The 18,229-nt window shown below is 43.4% G+C and overlaps 1 protein-coding gene across 2 annotated transcripts in view; it reads left to right on the top strand.

The window, feature by feature from the left end:
* ARHGAP10 (Rho GTPase activating protein 10) overlaps positions 1-18,229 on the top strand; it is a 1,033,471-nt gene that overhangs the window by 322,276 nt on the left and 692,966 nt on the right. For both annotated transcript variants that reach the window (XM_085641636.1, XM_085641637.1), the window contains exon 2: positions 32-127. In XM_085641636.1, coding sequence (XP_085497762.1) covers positions 32-127 — 96 coding nt within the window. The remainder of the gene's footprint in view (positions 1-31; positions 128-18,229) is intronic.

An 18,229-nucleotide genomic window follows, 5' to 3' on the forward strand; every position in this document is an offset into this window, starting at 1 on the left:
TTGAATAAAACTTCCACTTTTTTCTTTACAGATTTATCTGCTGCACAAAGGCGGTTTGCCCACTCACTTCAAGAATTTAAATTTGAATTTATTGGTGATGCTGAAACAGATGATGAAAGATGTATAGGTGAGTATGGATGATTATACAAAACTGACCCTTATTAAAGTATACAGTGAGCTATGTATTTTGGGACTGAAAAGCACATTATGTTTATTCCTACGTATTTCGCAGTGTTAGCCGAATTTATGGTTCACCATTGAAGAGCCAATCATTAATGTATTGGTCTTTTCCTTCTTGGCTTCAAAAAACGTCTTGCCTTTTGCTGTTTTACAAAGATTTACTGAATATTCTTTTAACGTATTTTGGAAATTATGCAGGAATTAAGATGTAAATGTTTCCATTTGTTGGGAAGTTAAACTCAACATTTCTATTTGAGTGGTCACATTTTCACTTTTGTTATATATGGCCACATTATTTAATCTAGAGCAACATTTCTAAACACTATTAAGTGTACCTTACATTAAATGCAAGGGCTCCTAGTCACAAAACATGTTTTTTTGCAGATAATATGCTTAGCTGTCTCTTGAGTTATCCTCTGCAATCACAGATGCTGTTTAAGAATCGACTGATTTATCTTATTCAGTAAAACCGTTCTCCATTTAAAAGGAAATTATCTGTTATTTTGACAAGTTCTAAAAGAGTTTGTATGTTTGCCAAGGTATAATCTCCTCCAACACAAAGCAGTGTTCTGCTGCTAAAACAGCATGCATGCTGTAATTGCATAGTTACTACCAAATACATCTTTGTAGCATAAATGTATAATGTAGATCTGCCTGATGTTTTTTTCCCTGGTATTTATCTCAATTGTCTAATGTCTTGCATCAAATCCATTTGCACTCTTCGCTGATTTGAGAGATGGTCACTGTAAGAAATAAGATTATTAGTTGAAGAAGGTAAGTACCCGCCTCAAGTAATAATCACAACCCATATCCTGATGAACCACTGTAGTCATTAAATAAACCTGAGCTCACACCCATGGTAATGACGCAACAGATCAGACAGACTGAACTTAGAGGCAATGTGCAAAGCATGTATGCAGTATCAAAACAGTAATAATGTTGAAATGCAAAGCAACAAAAATCCCAAACCAAATTAGAAAATAGAATAAAATAATAATTAAGATGCACAAAGTGCTAGTGATAGTCATTACTTGCAGTAGACTGAGACCTAGTACAATTTGACACTGACTGCGAAGGAGCACTGGTCAGATACACTAACCAATTTGCTTTGGTCAAAAAGTTTACTTTATGATTTTAGCCCTTGAAATCCCAATCCACCGCAAGTTTAAAATTTAAAAATCCCCCACCCCAACCCAGGACTTCAGGGAGGCTCTTAGAGACTCACTGTGTGTCAAGCAGAGTCAAGTCCAAGTCCAGTTGCCACTCATCAGCTGGGCAGCCTCAGGAACGACCTCTTGTTGCTTGTTGTATCTATGTAGCTTGAACAGGTAGTAATCCTTATGACCCTTGGAGTTAATTTCTTTGTCCTGGGTATTAGCGAGAGAGCAAGGCCAATCGGCCAGGGCTCTTCTCAAGATGCAGAGAGCAGGTTTAGTCCTCTTCGGATCTTCCTTAGGTCCTGGAGTGTTCTGCAGCGGGTTCCTGGAGACGTCACATTTATGCCTAGTACAAGCTAGTGGGTGGGAATTTCCCCTGGGCATGCTCTAACCAACGGAGTGAATGTTCCTGGGGCTAACCCTCCTCACTGTGGGTATTTTGAAAATCGCAGCAGTCTTCAACCACACTAAATTGGGTTCTGAGTTTTGAGGGTGTGTGTGGAGAGAGGACTATGGTAATCCTAGTGTGCGCCCATATCGAATTCCAAAATCCAGTTTGAGGCAGTATCTGTATCCCCAAGAAACTGAGAGACAGAAGTCGGGTAGAACAAAGCAGGGTTCATTCGCAACCAGACAGTGGATAAACCGGAAATATATTTACATCCGGCTCTTGCCCCTTGAAATGCTTCACGTGTGATATGTGAACCCCTGCAGACCTGTCAAGCATGCTGTGACCCCAAGCAGGAGTTGACACTAAGATGTCAACAAGAGGCGTCTGTGATTTGAGCCGGTCAGGCTGCAAGGACAAATGAAGGGTACAGGCCTTGGTGTTATCTGCATCTGCTCGTGACATGGTAGACCTCTGAAGTTAACCAAGTTCTACGGTCCAGCCTACAGGGCATCCTGTTGAGGGCACAACACTACCTCCCCACACGCAAGGCTTTTTGTCCCTGTCCTTGGAGCAAGTTCACACAAATTTAAATTCTAATTACTGCTTGGCAGAAGTGAGAAAGCAAACGGAGATAAGCTTCCAGTGACTTCAGGAACTGAAAATGTAATTTTCTAAAAGTACCTTCATCTTAATAGTTAAACAAAATTAGATTTTACCATTAAACTGGATTTTGAATAGCTATTAAAAAGAGTCCTTGAATTTGTTTTCTATCTGCTTCCAAACCAAAATTAGCATCATTAGATGTGATAATGTAACCCAGCATTTTCATATAGAGCAGTGAGCCTTGCTACAGTGAACATATCTTTTGGGCCTTTTCCCTGTAAGAATATGCGGAACAGTAAACTTTTACAGGCCCTACTTTTAAATATCATGAACCCTGCTTTATGAGCAGTAAGATCTATTTAGAGGTGACTTATTAATATTTAAAAATAAGATTTTGACTTGTTAGAAAGGGTTTATTTTGACAGGCCAAATTGGCAGTTTAAAACTGCACAGCCTGGCTACAATGGTAGGCCTACATGTAGGTTTGCTGGGTCACTGCTGTGGGTGGCACAATAGTTGCTACAACCCACAAGTGATATTTGACTTGCAGGCCCGAAGTACACTTTGTACAATATAATAGGGACTTAAAGGTAAGTTAGATATGCCAGTCAGGTGTATGCCAATTACAACATGTCAAAAGGAGGAGCACAAGTACTTTACTACTGGTCAGCAGAAGTAAAGTGTGCAGAGTTCTATGGCCAACAAAAATAGAGTTCAGCAAAAAAAGCCAAAAACGTCAGAGTGACCCTGCTGAAAGGGCAAATATCCAGCAGTCACATTTTCAAACTGAATGAAAATAGTGCCAATTGTGTGGGAAATTCGATCATAAATTTTGATACTAAATACCTTGTGAGATAACCCTAAAAAAGATACTCCACTAATTGATAGGAATGTCCTATCAATGTATTCTAAAACTAGGCGTTCACCAGACAATTCAAATAGGATGGCAGTCTTCTGATCTCCCCCCCCCCCCCCTACAGTTTCTTCCTTTGACACCGGAAGACATCCAATTATCTACAAGAATCTTTAGGTTTCTACTGTTGGTGGACAAGAACTTTCCACATAATGGAGAAAGCACCAATAAAAGCCTCACAAAGTTTTACTTTTTCTTTGAATTTTTATTGACTCCTTTCCTATTCTCAGCTCTTTATGGGATGAAGCCACAATCGGTTTCATAATTGAATTGCCTGTCTCTGAACATCCTTCATCCATCCTGGTACTGGTAGCTAACGTATCAAAGTTATCTCAAGCCTGCAAATACATCACCATGGTTATTCAAATGGTTGGACGATTTTTTAACAATGTGTATGAATGTAGCAGTGTTTGTGTGGCATGAACCCAGCAATGGACTACTGAACAAGCAGACAGTGGCTTCCACCTAGATTCAATTCCAAAGGCAATCATTATTACCCGTTCTGTAATTTTTAATTGACGCTCACACCAATCGACTAATGAGTTACACATGTGAATCTTTAATTGGGTGATGATCAACCATACATTTAGGTCAACTTAGGATTATAAGTGGCATAAACTGTTTTTTTTAACTAACAGAAGCAATGACTTACTCCCAAATATTTTTATTCAAATGTGTGAATGAAAAAAGTTGCTATTTTCCACTCATCTAACTCATAGCACTAATTTGGGTTAATGAAACATTTTATTATATAAACTTGTGGTATGCTTACGCACAGGTAATTACTTCAGTGAAAAATCATTGTAAATTCTCAATTTTACTAATAATTATTGTAATAACTTATGGCCATATGATGAAAAGTGGGTGATTTGCTAGTTGAAGCACAATGCAATTCAGCACCATGGCAAAGTTCAGTAGTCCTCACATCTCCAAATTTGTTGGTAGTGCTGAAAAAATTACCCAGCAGTAGAGAGAACCTGCAAGGTGAAATGAAGTATAAATGCAGCTGTCTCTACCTTGTCACAGAGTAAGATGGGGTCTGTGAGAGTTGCTGACCCCACCCCAATGTGTGATTAGGTGTCAGTGGAAGACACATGGCCCTAGGCACTTCAGAGCTTAAATCTGAAGTGCCCAGGTCCGAGGCCATCAGTGGCGCTCCCCTTTGTCATGTGGAGGAGGTCCTCCAAGTGATTTGCTAGGCTGAAGAGGTCACACCCTCATCAGTTATGACATCTTAAGCCCGGCAAAGTTCAGCTCAGGTAGCCAGGATCCAGCACATTTAGCGCATGTATAGCACATGGCTGCCTGACCTGAACATAAAGAGTGTCTGTCAGGCTGACCTTTCCTCCGCCTGACACACACTCTTTATTTTGGGGGAAAATGTGGGAGGGCGTGGCCCCTCTACCCTTAAGGATGGGCCGCTGCTGTTTCAGTGTCAATGGAGGGACGATGATGTTGGACCTAGAGATCAATGCACTGATTTTTTTCAAATTGAATATTCAGTACCCATCAGTTAACAATCCATAGACCTTAACCTTTAACAAATGTTCCCCTTACCCGAGTAGGTTTGGATCATATACTAGTCTGACAAATATACAAACTTTATCTTTCCCTCCAAAATGCATCTTTCGTCCATCAGGATCAAACAGTACTATCACTCTCCACTGGGGTGAACACAGTGCGTGGTATTCCGCTGTTCAACACATCTAGTAGTGGTCTCTGTTTGCACCCAAAGTCAACTCCTATGACTTGCAGCTTGTACATCAAGCATTCTATGACCAGCGATGAAAATAGTTTTTGGTACCATTATGCAAAAGGGGGCGTCGCTTTCTTTTTTCGTTTAAAAGCTATGAGGAATTTCACAGCTCTCAAACATTGCAAAACCAAATACCATTCTGGTCTGCCAATACATTTGAGTCTTGGATGCCTTAGGCAATATCCGTTCGGTCATCCGGCAATGTAGAACCCAACATATGGTGCAAAGTTCTATCAACCTCATCCCAAAACGTCTTTACAACTGGAAAATCTCACCATATGTGGAGAGCCGTAGCTTGTGAACTGCATCCATTCCACCATCTATGGGTAGTGTCTGGGTAAATGTGTTTTAAATGCTTTGGGCTGTAGTACCAACAATACATCACTTTGTAATGTATTTCTATATCCTTCCTACTTATTGAATACTTATGTATGTCACTCCTAATGGTCTTTCATTGTTTTGATGTAATTTCTTTATTAAGTGCCTGTTCTCAAGCTGCCATATCAGCCCATTTGGGTCCTGGGGCTGCTCCCAATTGAGCTACATATAGCCATGAAATCTCCCCTTTTATGCTTTCTATTTTAAGTAGCCTAGTTTCAAATTAGGTCCGGTCCCTATTTGTCACCATTTTATTTTCAGGTTGGAGGATTGGCCATAAATAAATCATTCTTTTTCTTCTAAGCAAAAATCTACTTTATACTGATTAAGGGATTTAATCGTCCCATTTATAAACAGGTTGGATATCATCCAACATCTTCCTACTCTCCACTTACAAAACTGACCCTCAACCATTGCTGGACTGAAGGCAGGATTAAAGTGAATTAGAGGGTTTGGAGAAGGGAATAGTGTAAATTCTGTCTCACTACATTGTTCAGTATATTCAGTGTCATAGCTAATGGTGTGCTCGGGTATACATGCTGCTGTCTCTGCCCAGCTAGATAATGTCCCATAGTGGCCTGCCTGTAATTTCATGCTCCAAGGGCATCCTAAGCTAAATTGCCTATTAATATTTCCATAGGCCAGGAAGTGCCACATCCCCCTGCAATTTACTTTGTTGTAATAAGGACGTAGCAAGTCTTGGTTTAGCTTTGTTCCAACTGAACTTTCTACTTGCTCTAGGAAGGTATTATTCACAGGAATGGACAGTGGTTGAAAAAGATAAAGAAACCTGTGTAGAACATTCATATTTACATGCTCATCTGAATTATCACCCTAGGTAAAAAGGTCCAATCCACCCAGTCAAAGGCTTTCTCCACATAAAGAGATAAGAGACCAACCAATGTATTCTTTATACATCGTTTTTGATAGGTTGATCAGCCTACGAATATTGTTATCTATTTGTCTACCACACACATTACTGCTCTGATCAGGGTTTATTAAGTCGGGCAAATATGATGTAATCATACAGCAGTTTTTTAGACTATAGCTTCACGTCTATATTGAGGAGGGCAATAGGGAATAACCACAATTACTGCCTTCTTCATGGAAGCCATACCTTCTCCTGTTTCTGCACAGTGGTTAAACAAAGTGATTAGGTTAGAGGAAAATGTATTCATATATTTTACAAAAAGTGCATTGAAACCTGTCTGACCCAGGGGCCTTATTAAGTTTGTGCCGTTATTGTTTTCCTAACTTCTTCCTTCCTTATCAGTGCCCACAAATCATAAAAACTCTCTCTGAGAGGCCATGATTTTAAGCCACTGTGTTTCTTCAATGGATTTTTTAGCTGGGTGCTCTGTCTCTTCAAGACATACTGTGGGCTTCAAAAAACGGCTATCTTTTTCATTGGTTCCTCTTACTGTCCTTTAGAAATGCTGTTTTTTCATTGGTGCATCCACTAGTGGTCGGTGGTGTTCTGCCAGCGGGGTTTGCGGAGTTCAGCAAAAAACTCTGATTCTGCTGCGGGCGGCATTTGCCCCCTGCAGCCCACCCCTAATCTGTGCCGGGCCTTCTGCTCTACCCCTCCCCAAATTCCGCGTTTTCCCAGCAGGAGTACTGCTGATCGCTGTTAAGGGCAAGGCATGGCGTCCTAAGTAGCAGCGTGAGTCTAGCCAAATAAATGATGGCCTTTCAATCACCGTAGAGCATGAATGGCTTCCAGAGAATGACAAACATTTCATCTGCCTGGATGGCTATTCAGTACTCGTTTAGGGATTTGTGACTCATGTAAAGGACAACAAATGATAGTGGTCAACCAGAGAGCATTTAATACTAGCAGAATCAGTTTCAAAGTACACAGGCAGACGGCATGCACAATGACAACATTGATGCCAGATAATGTGGCTCAAGAAAGAGGAGGTTGGAAAGCAAACCACACCATGAAGGTGAAAGTATAGAATGACTAATTACCATGCTGAATACACTCATATATCACCATCTGCTGTGACATCAACAGCTCCTCTCATGGTGTTATGCAACATTGATTGTATTTGACTGTACCCTTTTTGAATTTTATCTATAAAAAAATGTGTACTTTAAAAAAAAAAAGATATTCCCGTGTCTTTCATATATTTTATTCTCATTTATTGATTACTGATGTTTCCAATAATTTGACATATGCATTGATTGTTCTAAAGTTGAAGACCAATCTGGATTGAACATTCAAGTAATTACTTGTGCACTGCATTAGAGTAAGAAGTTTTGAACAAAATCCCTTGTTGGCATCTTTTACTTATCAGCCACTCCCTTGAGGCACATCTAATCCTTCTGGCCTCGTACAGCTTGTGGACATGGACTCCCAACACCCCTTCCCCCTCCAGGTGCCTGCATGGCTCGCGGCCACACACTGTCGTCCTCGTGCTGCAGTGCGGACAAACAGCAGCCCTCGTACGGTTGCCGCCTGTGGAGGACATAAGCAGGAAAGGGCCTCACTCCCTGCATGGCCTTGAGGATTAGTGCCAGCTCGTATTGCGGCATGGCCGTGGACGCACACGCTGCTGCTGGGGGTTTGGTCCTGCATCCTATGAGTGTCCAGGACATGTTAATTTGTAACAGCAGCTCCCAACCGCATCAGGGATTACAAGAACTTTGGTAATTTTGCATCCTCCGGGATTTACTGCAACTCCACACTTCCTTCTCCTTCACACTGTGTGGCCTGGTTTCCATGGAGATGGCTCACGGGCTTCTCCTCTACTGACGTGGGAAGCCTACTGCGTGTTGGGTCACTTCCGGTGTGAGTGGCACGAGTGCAGAAATTGTTGTGTAGACTGTAGAACTCAGGAAGAGTCGAATGCGGAAGTGCAGGGGATCCAGATCGACATGAGCTGGTGAGGGGGGAGAACCGCCCCCAGGGAAAACTCACAATCACAGGGAGGGCTTGCTGTAGTTTAATGACAGGTTGGAGTTGGGTATGACGGTCTGATTTCGATGCTAATTGAATTTCAGTTCCACTGATTTCCGAGTTACAGCCATTTTCTAATTGGTGGTGACATGTGGTAAAGCGGAGCAGAACTTTGTGGAATTCCACTGAGTTTTTATGCAATTCTGCGTAGTGCAACTCTGCGAATTCTGCCCACCCCTAGAATGCACGTAGTAGTCCCTCCTTTTGGAATTTCGTATCCTCCTATGAGGGCTGCCCCCGTTACATGTGTTCTTACTCTTCATGTTAGTTACACTTTGAGAGCACTCTTTTTTTGTTTGGTTGGCCTGCATCTGCTCGTTAAGTGTTCTGTTTACATGTACATAAAACTTCAGTCCGCTTGTCGTCCCTTAGTCTCCACATGCCTCCCCCTCCCACAACAGTGCTCGCAGGCCCCCCACCACTCCTCCGAAGGCCACTGCTCGTGTTGCTAATTTTTTAATTTAATTTACACTTCATTTGCATTACAGTGCCTTCATTTAATCTCCCTTTACCATCTGGACATCAGGAAAATTTGGTAGCAGGTGGAATAATGTGGTTACATTTCATTAAAATAATTTATTTGAAAAAACAAACACACAAATATATTCTTTGCTGTTCCTTGCATCTGCTACCACATCTTTGCTGGCACTGTTATATTGATATAAAAAAGGTGCAGTACCATAAGTGGCCAAAAGAGGTCCCAAGTGACACCTAGTGACAGCCTGAGTGTGCTACTGTATCCATTTCCTGCTTCGTGCACATTAGAACAGTAAATATTGCTGTACCCACAATATTATGCTGCATAGGTAAATACATATGCGGTCCCAGAAATGGTTTGCATTGCAAATGCTTGTTCTGGTGTGTCATTGAGTAGTCTCCCCTAGTGTGCAAAGCGGAATAGAACCTACAGAATTCAATACAATACTAAGGGTATGCAATTCGCTGTCACAGTCTCCTTAATGTATTCTTTCTTTTTTAACTATGAGTATTCTGGCTAACGGTGCTTCCACCTTATCTCCCATCACATCTACCTCAAGTACTGAAAGGCTGATTCTGCTGTTTTTGTATAGGTGTCCCAAAGCTGACCCTTAATCACTGCCAGTTTTATCTGTGCTGTAGTGAAGGAATAAGCCTGTAACCTGCTTCAGTTGCACGCAACCCTTCTTCCAGTTTTGTTTTTTAATTCAGTGACTTTACTCAACGCAAGTGGGCCGCAAAGGATATGCAGCCCTTTACTTGACCATTATCCATTGTCATTTTCCAAGATATATTCTTGTGTGTTTCCCCAGTATCTTTCTGAAGATCCTGTCTCTGAAAAGTTACAGATGCATTTTCCAGAGCAAAGGTTTATTGCTGTATGTAGTTTTATATGTATGGGTACATGATAGAATCTGACTTTGTTACAATGTCAGCCGCATACATCTCTGAGGTTAATACTTTACTTGCAAATAATTAATCAATACGTGAGTGAAAGCGATGTGCATGTGACTAAAATGAATGCACTAATTTTGTACTGCCAAATTTACCGGATTTGTTAGAGTAGGAAACATAATAATTTACGTTGCTCCACTCACAGAATAAGTGTGCAAGCCTTTGTTGACCTGGATTCTGTCCTTAATATGTTTATCCTCAGTTACAAATAGTGGAGGGAGATAGCTACTGATCAAATACACCGCTATGTACTACTTTTTAACCTCGTAGTTGTAGTTAGTCATTTGTCTAAGCTGACTTATGACAAAATATTTAACACCTCTATTTGCAAACTGGGAAATGACTGGCTACCTACTAAGCTGTGCATTTAAAAAAGCTGAAAGTTTAATAATTTACATTAATATCAACCTTGTGAAAGGCACTATAGTTAACAGGGCAACATTCTGTGTCGTGATTACTGCCCCTGATTGAAACTGACTTTGTGTACTATACTTGCTGGGGTCCTATCTGGAAGTTGTGCCCCCTGGCACTGTAGATTGTGGTTTCCTATTAATATCCATCATCAAGTCCTGTTCAAAGTGATCTGATTAACCTGAAGAATACTCTCATTTTTAAGCTTTTATAGAGCAGAACCCCTTTTTAAAAAGTATCTTTATTAGGGTTTTGCATTATAGAATATAGCCATACAGTAGATTAAAATAAGCAAGTTAGTACAATAACAGGGAAGGCAAAAAGAGACTGCGGCATAATGGACACGCCTATTGATACAAATAATGGCATAGTTTTCCACTGTATTAGGTAAAGCAAGAGAGTAAAAATGCGAACAACTGTATAACTTGAACAAGGGAAGCAGGTGGGTACGGAGGCAGACACAGTGTATGAGTATTAGCTAATGGTTCATATGGCAAGAGGCGGCGTGGACATGGCCCAGGAGAGTGGCTTGGCAGGGTAAGGGGGTAGGTCAATTGATTGTAAGTGCAACGTGGGCTGGTATCAGAGAAAGGGGATGGGAGGGCAACGTACGGGGAGAGAGCAGATTCCTAAGGCAGCCAGTCCAACTGAGCAATAGGAGACAGATTCTGCTAGGGTGAATAGGAAAACGACCTTCAGGCCAATTCTGCAATAAAAGTAAGGATGAGCCATATGGCAATCATGGGACAGGTAGGCACTAGTCCATATGGAGGATGATATTCTAACCAGACTGGACAAGTTAATTAGCAGCAATCCTGAAGCTCAGAAAACATTCATAGTAGTTAAGAATACTATTAAGAAGACTTACAAATTAACTGAGGGTCGGTGACTGAAGTTTAATCATACTGTGGACAAGACAGAAGTACCAGGATTGGTTAATGCAGTTTCCTGTCTCCTGCGTTGGAGCCTGCCTCCCTGGAAACGACCGGAGCGAAGAGGATGTGATGCCAGGTAGGTAAGTGTAGATATTTCTTTTACTTATTTCATTTTTCTCCCTCCCGCATCACCACCCTTCATACATGCCAGCCGCCACTGAATTATACTAAAATAATCTTGCCATGGGACCCAAACCTTTCATGTAAACTAAGTGCCTGCAGCCTTAGACACGTTGATACATTGCTGCCCTCTGAGCCTTCTGGTCTGGTAAAGGTAACGCAGTTAATAAGCCCTGTGATTAAGCCCTGCACCCACTAGCTGGAGACTAATGTGACTGGGGACCAACATTTGTGGTTATGATGAATACAGGCCCCAGCTAGGCCCGCAGGACACAAGGGTTCGCTCTCCTGTAATGGAATCTATAAGGAAGTTGGCACGGAAACTGCAAAGTACAAAGACAGCATTTATTAACCCTTAAGGGTGGTCCTACAATCCACACAACACTCTTCAGTATTGCATAGAGTAGCACAAAGAACCTTCGTACATGGTCCCCTTTTATACACAACAGAGGGGCTCATAAGTGGGTGGATACAACATGAGGTAAGGAATGTTACCTTTTATGGACATTTTCGATACAAGATGAATATGTGGGCGGAGCTAACACACTCCTTGAGCCCGCGAAAACATGGTCAAGCAAGGCTAACTGATAACAGATGTGGTCAAGTCTGGGCATGTGCCAGATGGACAAAGGAGCTATTTATAGACTGTTACTAGGCAGATTACAAGAGCAACTAACACAGAGGTTGGACTCTTCTCGTGGGGAACACGTGAAAGCATGACAATACAAAATGGAGTCCGAACTTCGGTCAACATAACAGAGAAAACATGATCTATAAAAGGGGAATTAATGTCTTTAGTAAATGCTTAATCACATCGTTGTTTCAATTTACAACAGACGACCCTTTCAGCATTTACTGAAGACATCCGGCTTGTTAGAATAATCATCATATATATCAATTATCATCATCTCTTCTACTTCCTTAGCTAAACGTTTCTGATAAGTGACATTGGCAATAGCTTTCTTATCGGGGATACAAAATGATACACATGAGCAGAGTAAAGGACCACACTGAACGCAGATACAGCATGAAAACAGAACCGCTACAATAATGCAGAGACCAGTTAGAACCTTCCATCCCCAGGCAGTAATTAACGCCCAAAACCATCCAGAAAAGGACCAAGTGCCGTTTTCCGTATGGATCTCAGCTGCAATCTTATGCAGTTTATTGATGGCATTATAAACTGATGGCGTATGATCAGGGATAAACACACAACAGCTACTTCCAATAATTTTACATGCTCCTCCTCTGTCAGCTAGCATAACATCTAATACCATACGATTCTGCAATGCAACAATTCTAGTAATCTGCAATTCCTCCGTAAGATTCCCAAGAGCAGCAGCAGTCTGATTTGTCACAGCTTCTACCACTCTTGTTAACCTTCGGATCTTCCTACTGTTCAGGGCAGCTCCAACAAAGAAAAACAGTCCTAAGTTAAAATCAATATACTGTTGCAGACTGGTATCAGTCTGATCTACATCATCAATTGATAAAGTACGTTTATACCTATTTACAGTCACATTATTCAATAATTTCAGATCCTTATGATAAGATGCGGGTGCTAGGAATACAGGAGGTAATAGAAATGATACATAGCATACCCCAGACCACCCAGCCGGCAGACGGTAGTAACCTTTATTTCCACACACAAAATACGTATTATGGGAGGCCAAGAAGGTACTATTGTTCAACCCATCAATATTCAAAACAGTAATGCAATCACTAACACCAACTGGAATAAAACCCACACTCTGGAAACACAGGTCCGCTTGAGCTTGTGCTACTTGAATTACAAACTTGTCCTTTCCCACAGTGTCTCTTGTGTTCGTAAAGATGTAGGGAATGGATTCATTGTCTGGTCGGTACTCTTCCCACTCCCAAATTGTCCCATTCACTTGTGGATACCCATTTTTGTCTTGATGGCATTCTTTATTGAGTCTGAAGAGCAATCGTCCCACTGTTGGTTTCCGAGTAGCAAAAAGCAAGGTATACCATGCTCTACAAGAGCCATTATGAGAGAAAGGAAGTGGTATAAATGGCGTTCCTCCTTTCTTCTGATGAGCTGGCATCATCCCACATATCCAACAGTTCGTAGCATTTGTAGCAACGTGGGTATGATGCAGCATCTGGATGAAAGTGTTATTCAAGTAAGATTGTCGATGCTTCAACTCTTGATACGGTAACGTATAAAAGTAGTGCTCCTCAGGCACCGGAGTTGTCAACACAAGAATTTTCCGAGCCGGAGTTACATCCTCCACGAACCATGTGGTTATCCCAACAATGGCTACTGTCAACATGAACCCTAATGCACAAAGGATTTTCTTTTTCTCCATGTCAAGGTAAAAATAAAGAATAAAACCAATATCTTCCTGAAACTAAAAGTCTGTCAGAACTCTTCCCCTTGGGCAGCGGTTGATTTCTTCACCAGCGGGCCAAGACGGGTGTCGCTACACTAATGCAGGGCTGATCCCCCCCCCCCCTTGCCTCATCGGCTCTCCGTTTCACTAACCCAAGGGCCGTTCTGACCGTATGTCCCGGTACTGAAAAACTCACTTCCTTGGTCGAAGATGATATCGCCTTCCTCCAGGAGTCGCGTGGTCCGGAAAGAGCTCCTCAGTGGCGTTTGGCTCCGCAGCACGGCCTGTCTCTGCAGCCAAAATTTCTCGTTGATCGGTCAGCACTGCAGGTTCCACCAATCCGGGCGGCACCTTCCTACAGTGCAGAGAGTGGATCCAATTCTTTCGATTGGAGACTCGCACAGCCGTCCTCGTTGCGAGGAGGACCTGCTCAGGGCCCACCCATCTCGGTTCCAAGCTGTTCGTTCTGTCGAAAACTTTCACCATGACATGGTCACCAGGCCGGAGACCATGTCCTTCACCGGTAGACCGATCAGGGAGCGCCTCTCGGACCTGTTGATGAATAGAAACCAAGTTATCCGTTAACTGTGCCAGATAATCGTTCATCATTACACAAGGTACATCATACACAGCCTTAGGTTTTGGTGGACCCCAAATATTCATTGGGCGTCCAAAAACAATTTCGTAAGGTGTAAGGCCAGTTCGAGAGTGTGGTACCGATCTAATTGACAATAACGCCAGTGGCAGAGCGTCTGGCCAAGTCAAAGACGTTGAAGCTTGAATTTTAGCGATCTTAAGCTTCAGTGTACCATTATACTTCTCAACTAGGCCTGCCGACTGAGGGTGAAACACGGCGTGGAACTTCTGAGTGATGCCTAGGCCCTTCAGGACATACTTTATAACATCCGCTACAAAGTGAGGGCCGTTATCACTCCACAGAAGTTTACAGACGCCATATCGAGGGAAGAACTCTTTCAGCAGCAGCTTCGCAGTAGTCATTGCAGTATTGTCTTTCGTGGGGTACGCTTCAACCCATTTGCTGAAAGCGCAGACCACTACTAGAACATACTTCAGATTATTACAGCGCTCAAGCTGGATGTAATCCATCTGCAAGACCTCGAAGGGCGCAGTAGGTGTCACAAATCCTCCTGCTGGAGTTCGAGTACCCTTTCCTGGGTTATACCTCAGGCAGATCATACAGGTCTGCACCACCCTCTTCGCTGTGCTAGCAATCTCTGGATGCTCCCAGACTTGGGTAAGCAATTTCACAATTGCGGAAGCTCCAACATGTGCTAGCCCATGTGCCATCTGAACCATAGGCTGTACAAAACCCGTGGGTAATTTCCATCTATCCATCTGCTTATTTCTCCAGCAACCCTCATCATCCAATTCTCCCTCAGTAGCCCATTGTTCCCGCTCTTTGTCAGAAGCGGTCCTTTGCATTTCTCGCACTTCCTCCTTCGCATCATGCCATCTTTCCACCTGTGACTTCACTACATACACGGCAGTAGTACCGGGCTGCATCGCAGTTTCCCGTGCTACTCGATCTGCCAACGCATTCCCTTCTCCAACTTTGTCAACTACTTTCCTATGGGCGCTACACTTAACGATAGCAATTTTCTTTGGGTATGTCAATGCGGTTAAAAGATTGTGAACTAACTCTCCATGCATTATCTGTACTCCATGTGACGTTAAAAACCCTCTCTCCTTCCAGAGTAGGCCGAAATCGTGCGCTACTCCGAAAGCATAGCGGCTATCTGTATAAACATTCACACATAGTCCTATACTGAGCTCACATGCTCGTGTTAATGCTATCAGTTCCGCTGCTTGAGCTGATTTCTGTGGTATGCGTGCTGTCTCCACTATCGTTTGCAATGTGGTAATCGCATACGCTGCTGAAGTCGTACCATCTGGTAGCTTCAGGCATGATCCATCCACCCACAGTTCTCCATCTACATCTGGAAAGGGCGTATCCTGGAGATCAATACGACCCTTTGTTTGTTCCTCAGTCACGAGAATACAATCATGCGCTTTCCGCGCCCCAGGCTGGGTTTCGGGGTATGGCAACAATGTTGCCGGGTTTAACGTTACGCACCTTTTTAACGTAATATGAGGAGCCAAAAGTGTCAACTCATATCCTGTTAAACGGGCGCTGGTCAAATGCTGCGTCTTCGTTTGATTGAGTAGGGCATCGACAGCATGGGGGACTAATACCAACAACTTATGAGATAACACAATTCCCTCACTTTGGCGTATTGACACAGCTGTCGCCGCAACCGAGCGAAAACACCCCGGTAATGCTCGGGCGACAGGATCAAGTACAGCCGAAAAATATGCACAAGGGCGCTGCTTATCGCCGTGCATCTGCACTAAAACTGATAATGCACATCCATCTTTCTCATGCACATACAACGAAAAGGGTTTTGCATAATCAGGGGTCCTTAACACTGGTGCTGAACAAAGGGCCTGTCGTAGTTGCTGAAAAGCAGTATCACACTCATCTGACCAAGGGATTGGGATAGGCGTGTCCTTTGTCAAGAGGGCTAACAATGGCTTAGCTATGTGCGAAAACCCCAATATCCACTGTCTGCAAAAAGAAACAAGACCCAGAAATGCACGCACATCCTTCTGTGTGGACGGTCTCGGTGTATCCAGAATTACTTGGATACGATCCGGTGTGAGTGCACGTCCCTCCTTAGACAAAAGGTGACCCAAATAAGTCACCTTTGGTCTACAGAATTGCAATTTCTTCCTAGATACCTTATGATTGTGGGATGCTAAAAAGGAAAGTAAGGATAACGTACTTTTCTCACACAACTCCAGGGTGTCAGCCGCCAGCAAGATGTCATCGACATATTGAATGAGGGCGACACCCTCGAGCAGAGCAAAGGAATCCAATTGTCGTTTCAAAGCCTGACTGTAAATGCTAGGGCTTTCTGTGTAGCCCTGGGGAATCCTACAGAAACGATAAGATCTATTATTCAATGTAAACCCAAAAAGATATCGGCTATCAGGGTGAATGGGAATGGAAAAGAAAGCATTCTTCAAATCAATCACTGAGAACATGGTCGCCGTAGGCGGGACCAAGGTAAGCAACGTCGTGATATCGGAAACCACTGTGTACTGAGGTATCACGATCTTGTTCACTTCTCTCAAATCAATTATAAACCGATAAACTCTGGCATCCGTATCCTTTTTCAGTATGGGAAGGATCGGACTGTTACAAATGTTGTAGGGGACTTCCTCCACTACCCCTACCGCCATCAAATCCTGCACTATCTGTATGAGAGCCTCCTCGCCCTCCTGGGAAATACGGTACTGTGGGAGGCGTGGTAACACCGCCCCCTCCTGGACGCTAATGTGGACCGGTGGAATCACCATTTGTCCTACATCAGTATCCGAAGTTGCCCACAAAGCACGAGGGAGGGTAGCTAACAGCGCATCCTCTGACATCGTACACATTCGTTCTGATCGGGGGTAATTGTCATTCAATATTACCCGTACACCAGCAGGGGAGCAACGGATCGTAGCCCTAAAATGCTTTAACATATCAAGACCCATAATGTTGTCCGGTGTGTACGGGGCAAGCAGAAACGGACAGGGTGCAGAAAAAGAATCAACCTTAAACATGAGGGGCTGTGAAAGAGGGCTTCGGGAGAGTGTACCGTCAAACCCTACCGATGTGACCATTAAGCCGGATGGGGGAGCCCCCGGAACCAATTGCTTAGACAGTGCACTACGTGTCGCTCCTGTATCCACTAGGAACTGATCAGTAGAGCCCAAAACCTCAGCCGATACATAAGGACCCTTCTGATCAACCGGCACCTCAACTGATTCTAACCCCCATCCAACGCATCCCTATGCATGCTGAGAGTCATGGTACCCCGACCGGTCAATCCCCGACGCTTGGTACTGATGCTGGCGATCAAAAACGTTTGATCTATCGCGGTGCTGCCCAGCAGAGTCAAAACGAGCCTGTTCGTTAGAATTCCCTCGAAAGTTCGAGAAACCCCATCTACCTCGCGGGCCACCAGAGGTATGCCCCTGACGCGATGCATGCAACACCGGGCAGTCCCTAGCCCAATGACCCGATTGCTTACAATACGCACATTGGTTCCTATTTAAATCAGATCGGCCCGAGGGAGGACCATAAGATCCTCCCCTACCTCTATTACTACCCCGCCGGGGCGGGCCATAGACTTGTGCCAACATCACCTTTGTTTTCAAATCTTTCGATTTCTTTTCCTCCTGGCCCTTTGCTTCTTGCTCCTGACGCTCATAATACTGGGCGATAGTCAGGAGGGCCGTCGGTGTAGCGGAGGACCAAGAACTCTCGCTCGCTTTTAAACGGGCCGCAACTGCCGGCAGCAGATTAGCCACATATTTATCCGCGAAAAGGTGGCATCCCGTATCGTCGGTAAGCGACTGTCCACTAAAGTCGTGAAACGTCTCCTCAAAGCGCGTAAAGAAGTCCGCAACTGACTCATCAACTTTCTGTTTACATGCAGCTAACATATTCCAGTCAATCTTTTTAGGGGGGATAATTGTCTTTAACTTAGCCACAATAGCAGCAGGGAGATCTAAAATATTCTGGGGCGGTTTCTGCGCGGGCTTCCGCTCCCTATCCTCATCCTC

Source organism: Triturus cristatus, chromosome 2_2 (assembly GCF_964204655.1).
Source record: "Triturus cristatus chromosome 2_2, aTriCri1.1, whole genome shotgun sequence".
In the NCBI taxonomy this organism is placed as follows: domain Eukaryota; kingdom Metazoa; phylum Chordata; class Amphibia; order Caudata; family Salamandridae; genus Triturus; species Triturus cristatus.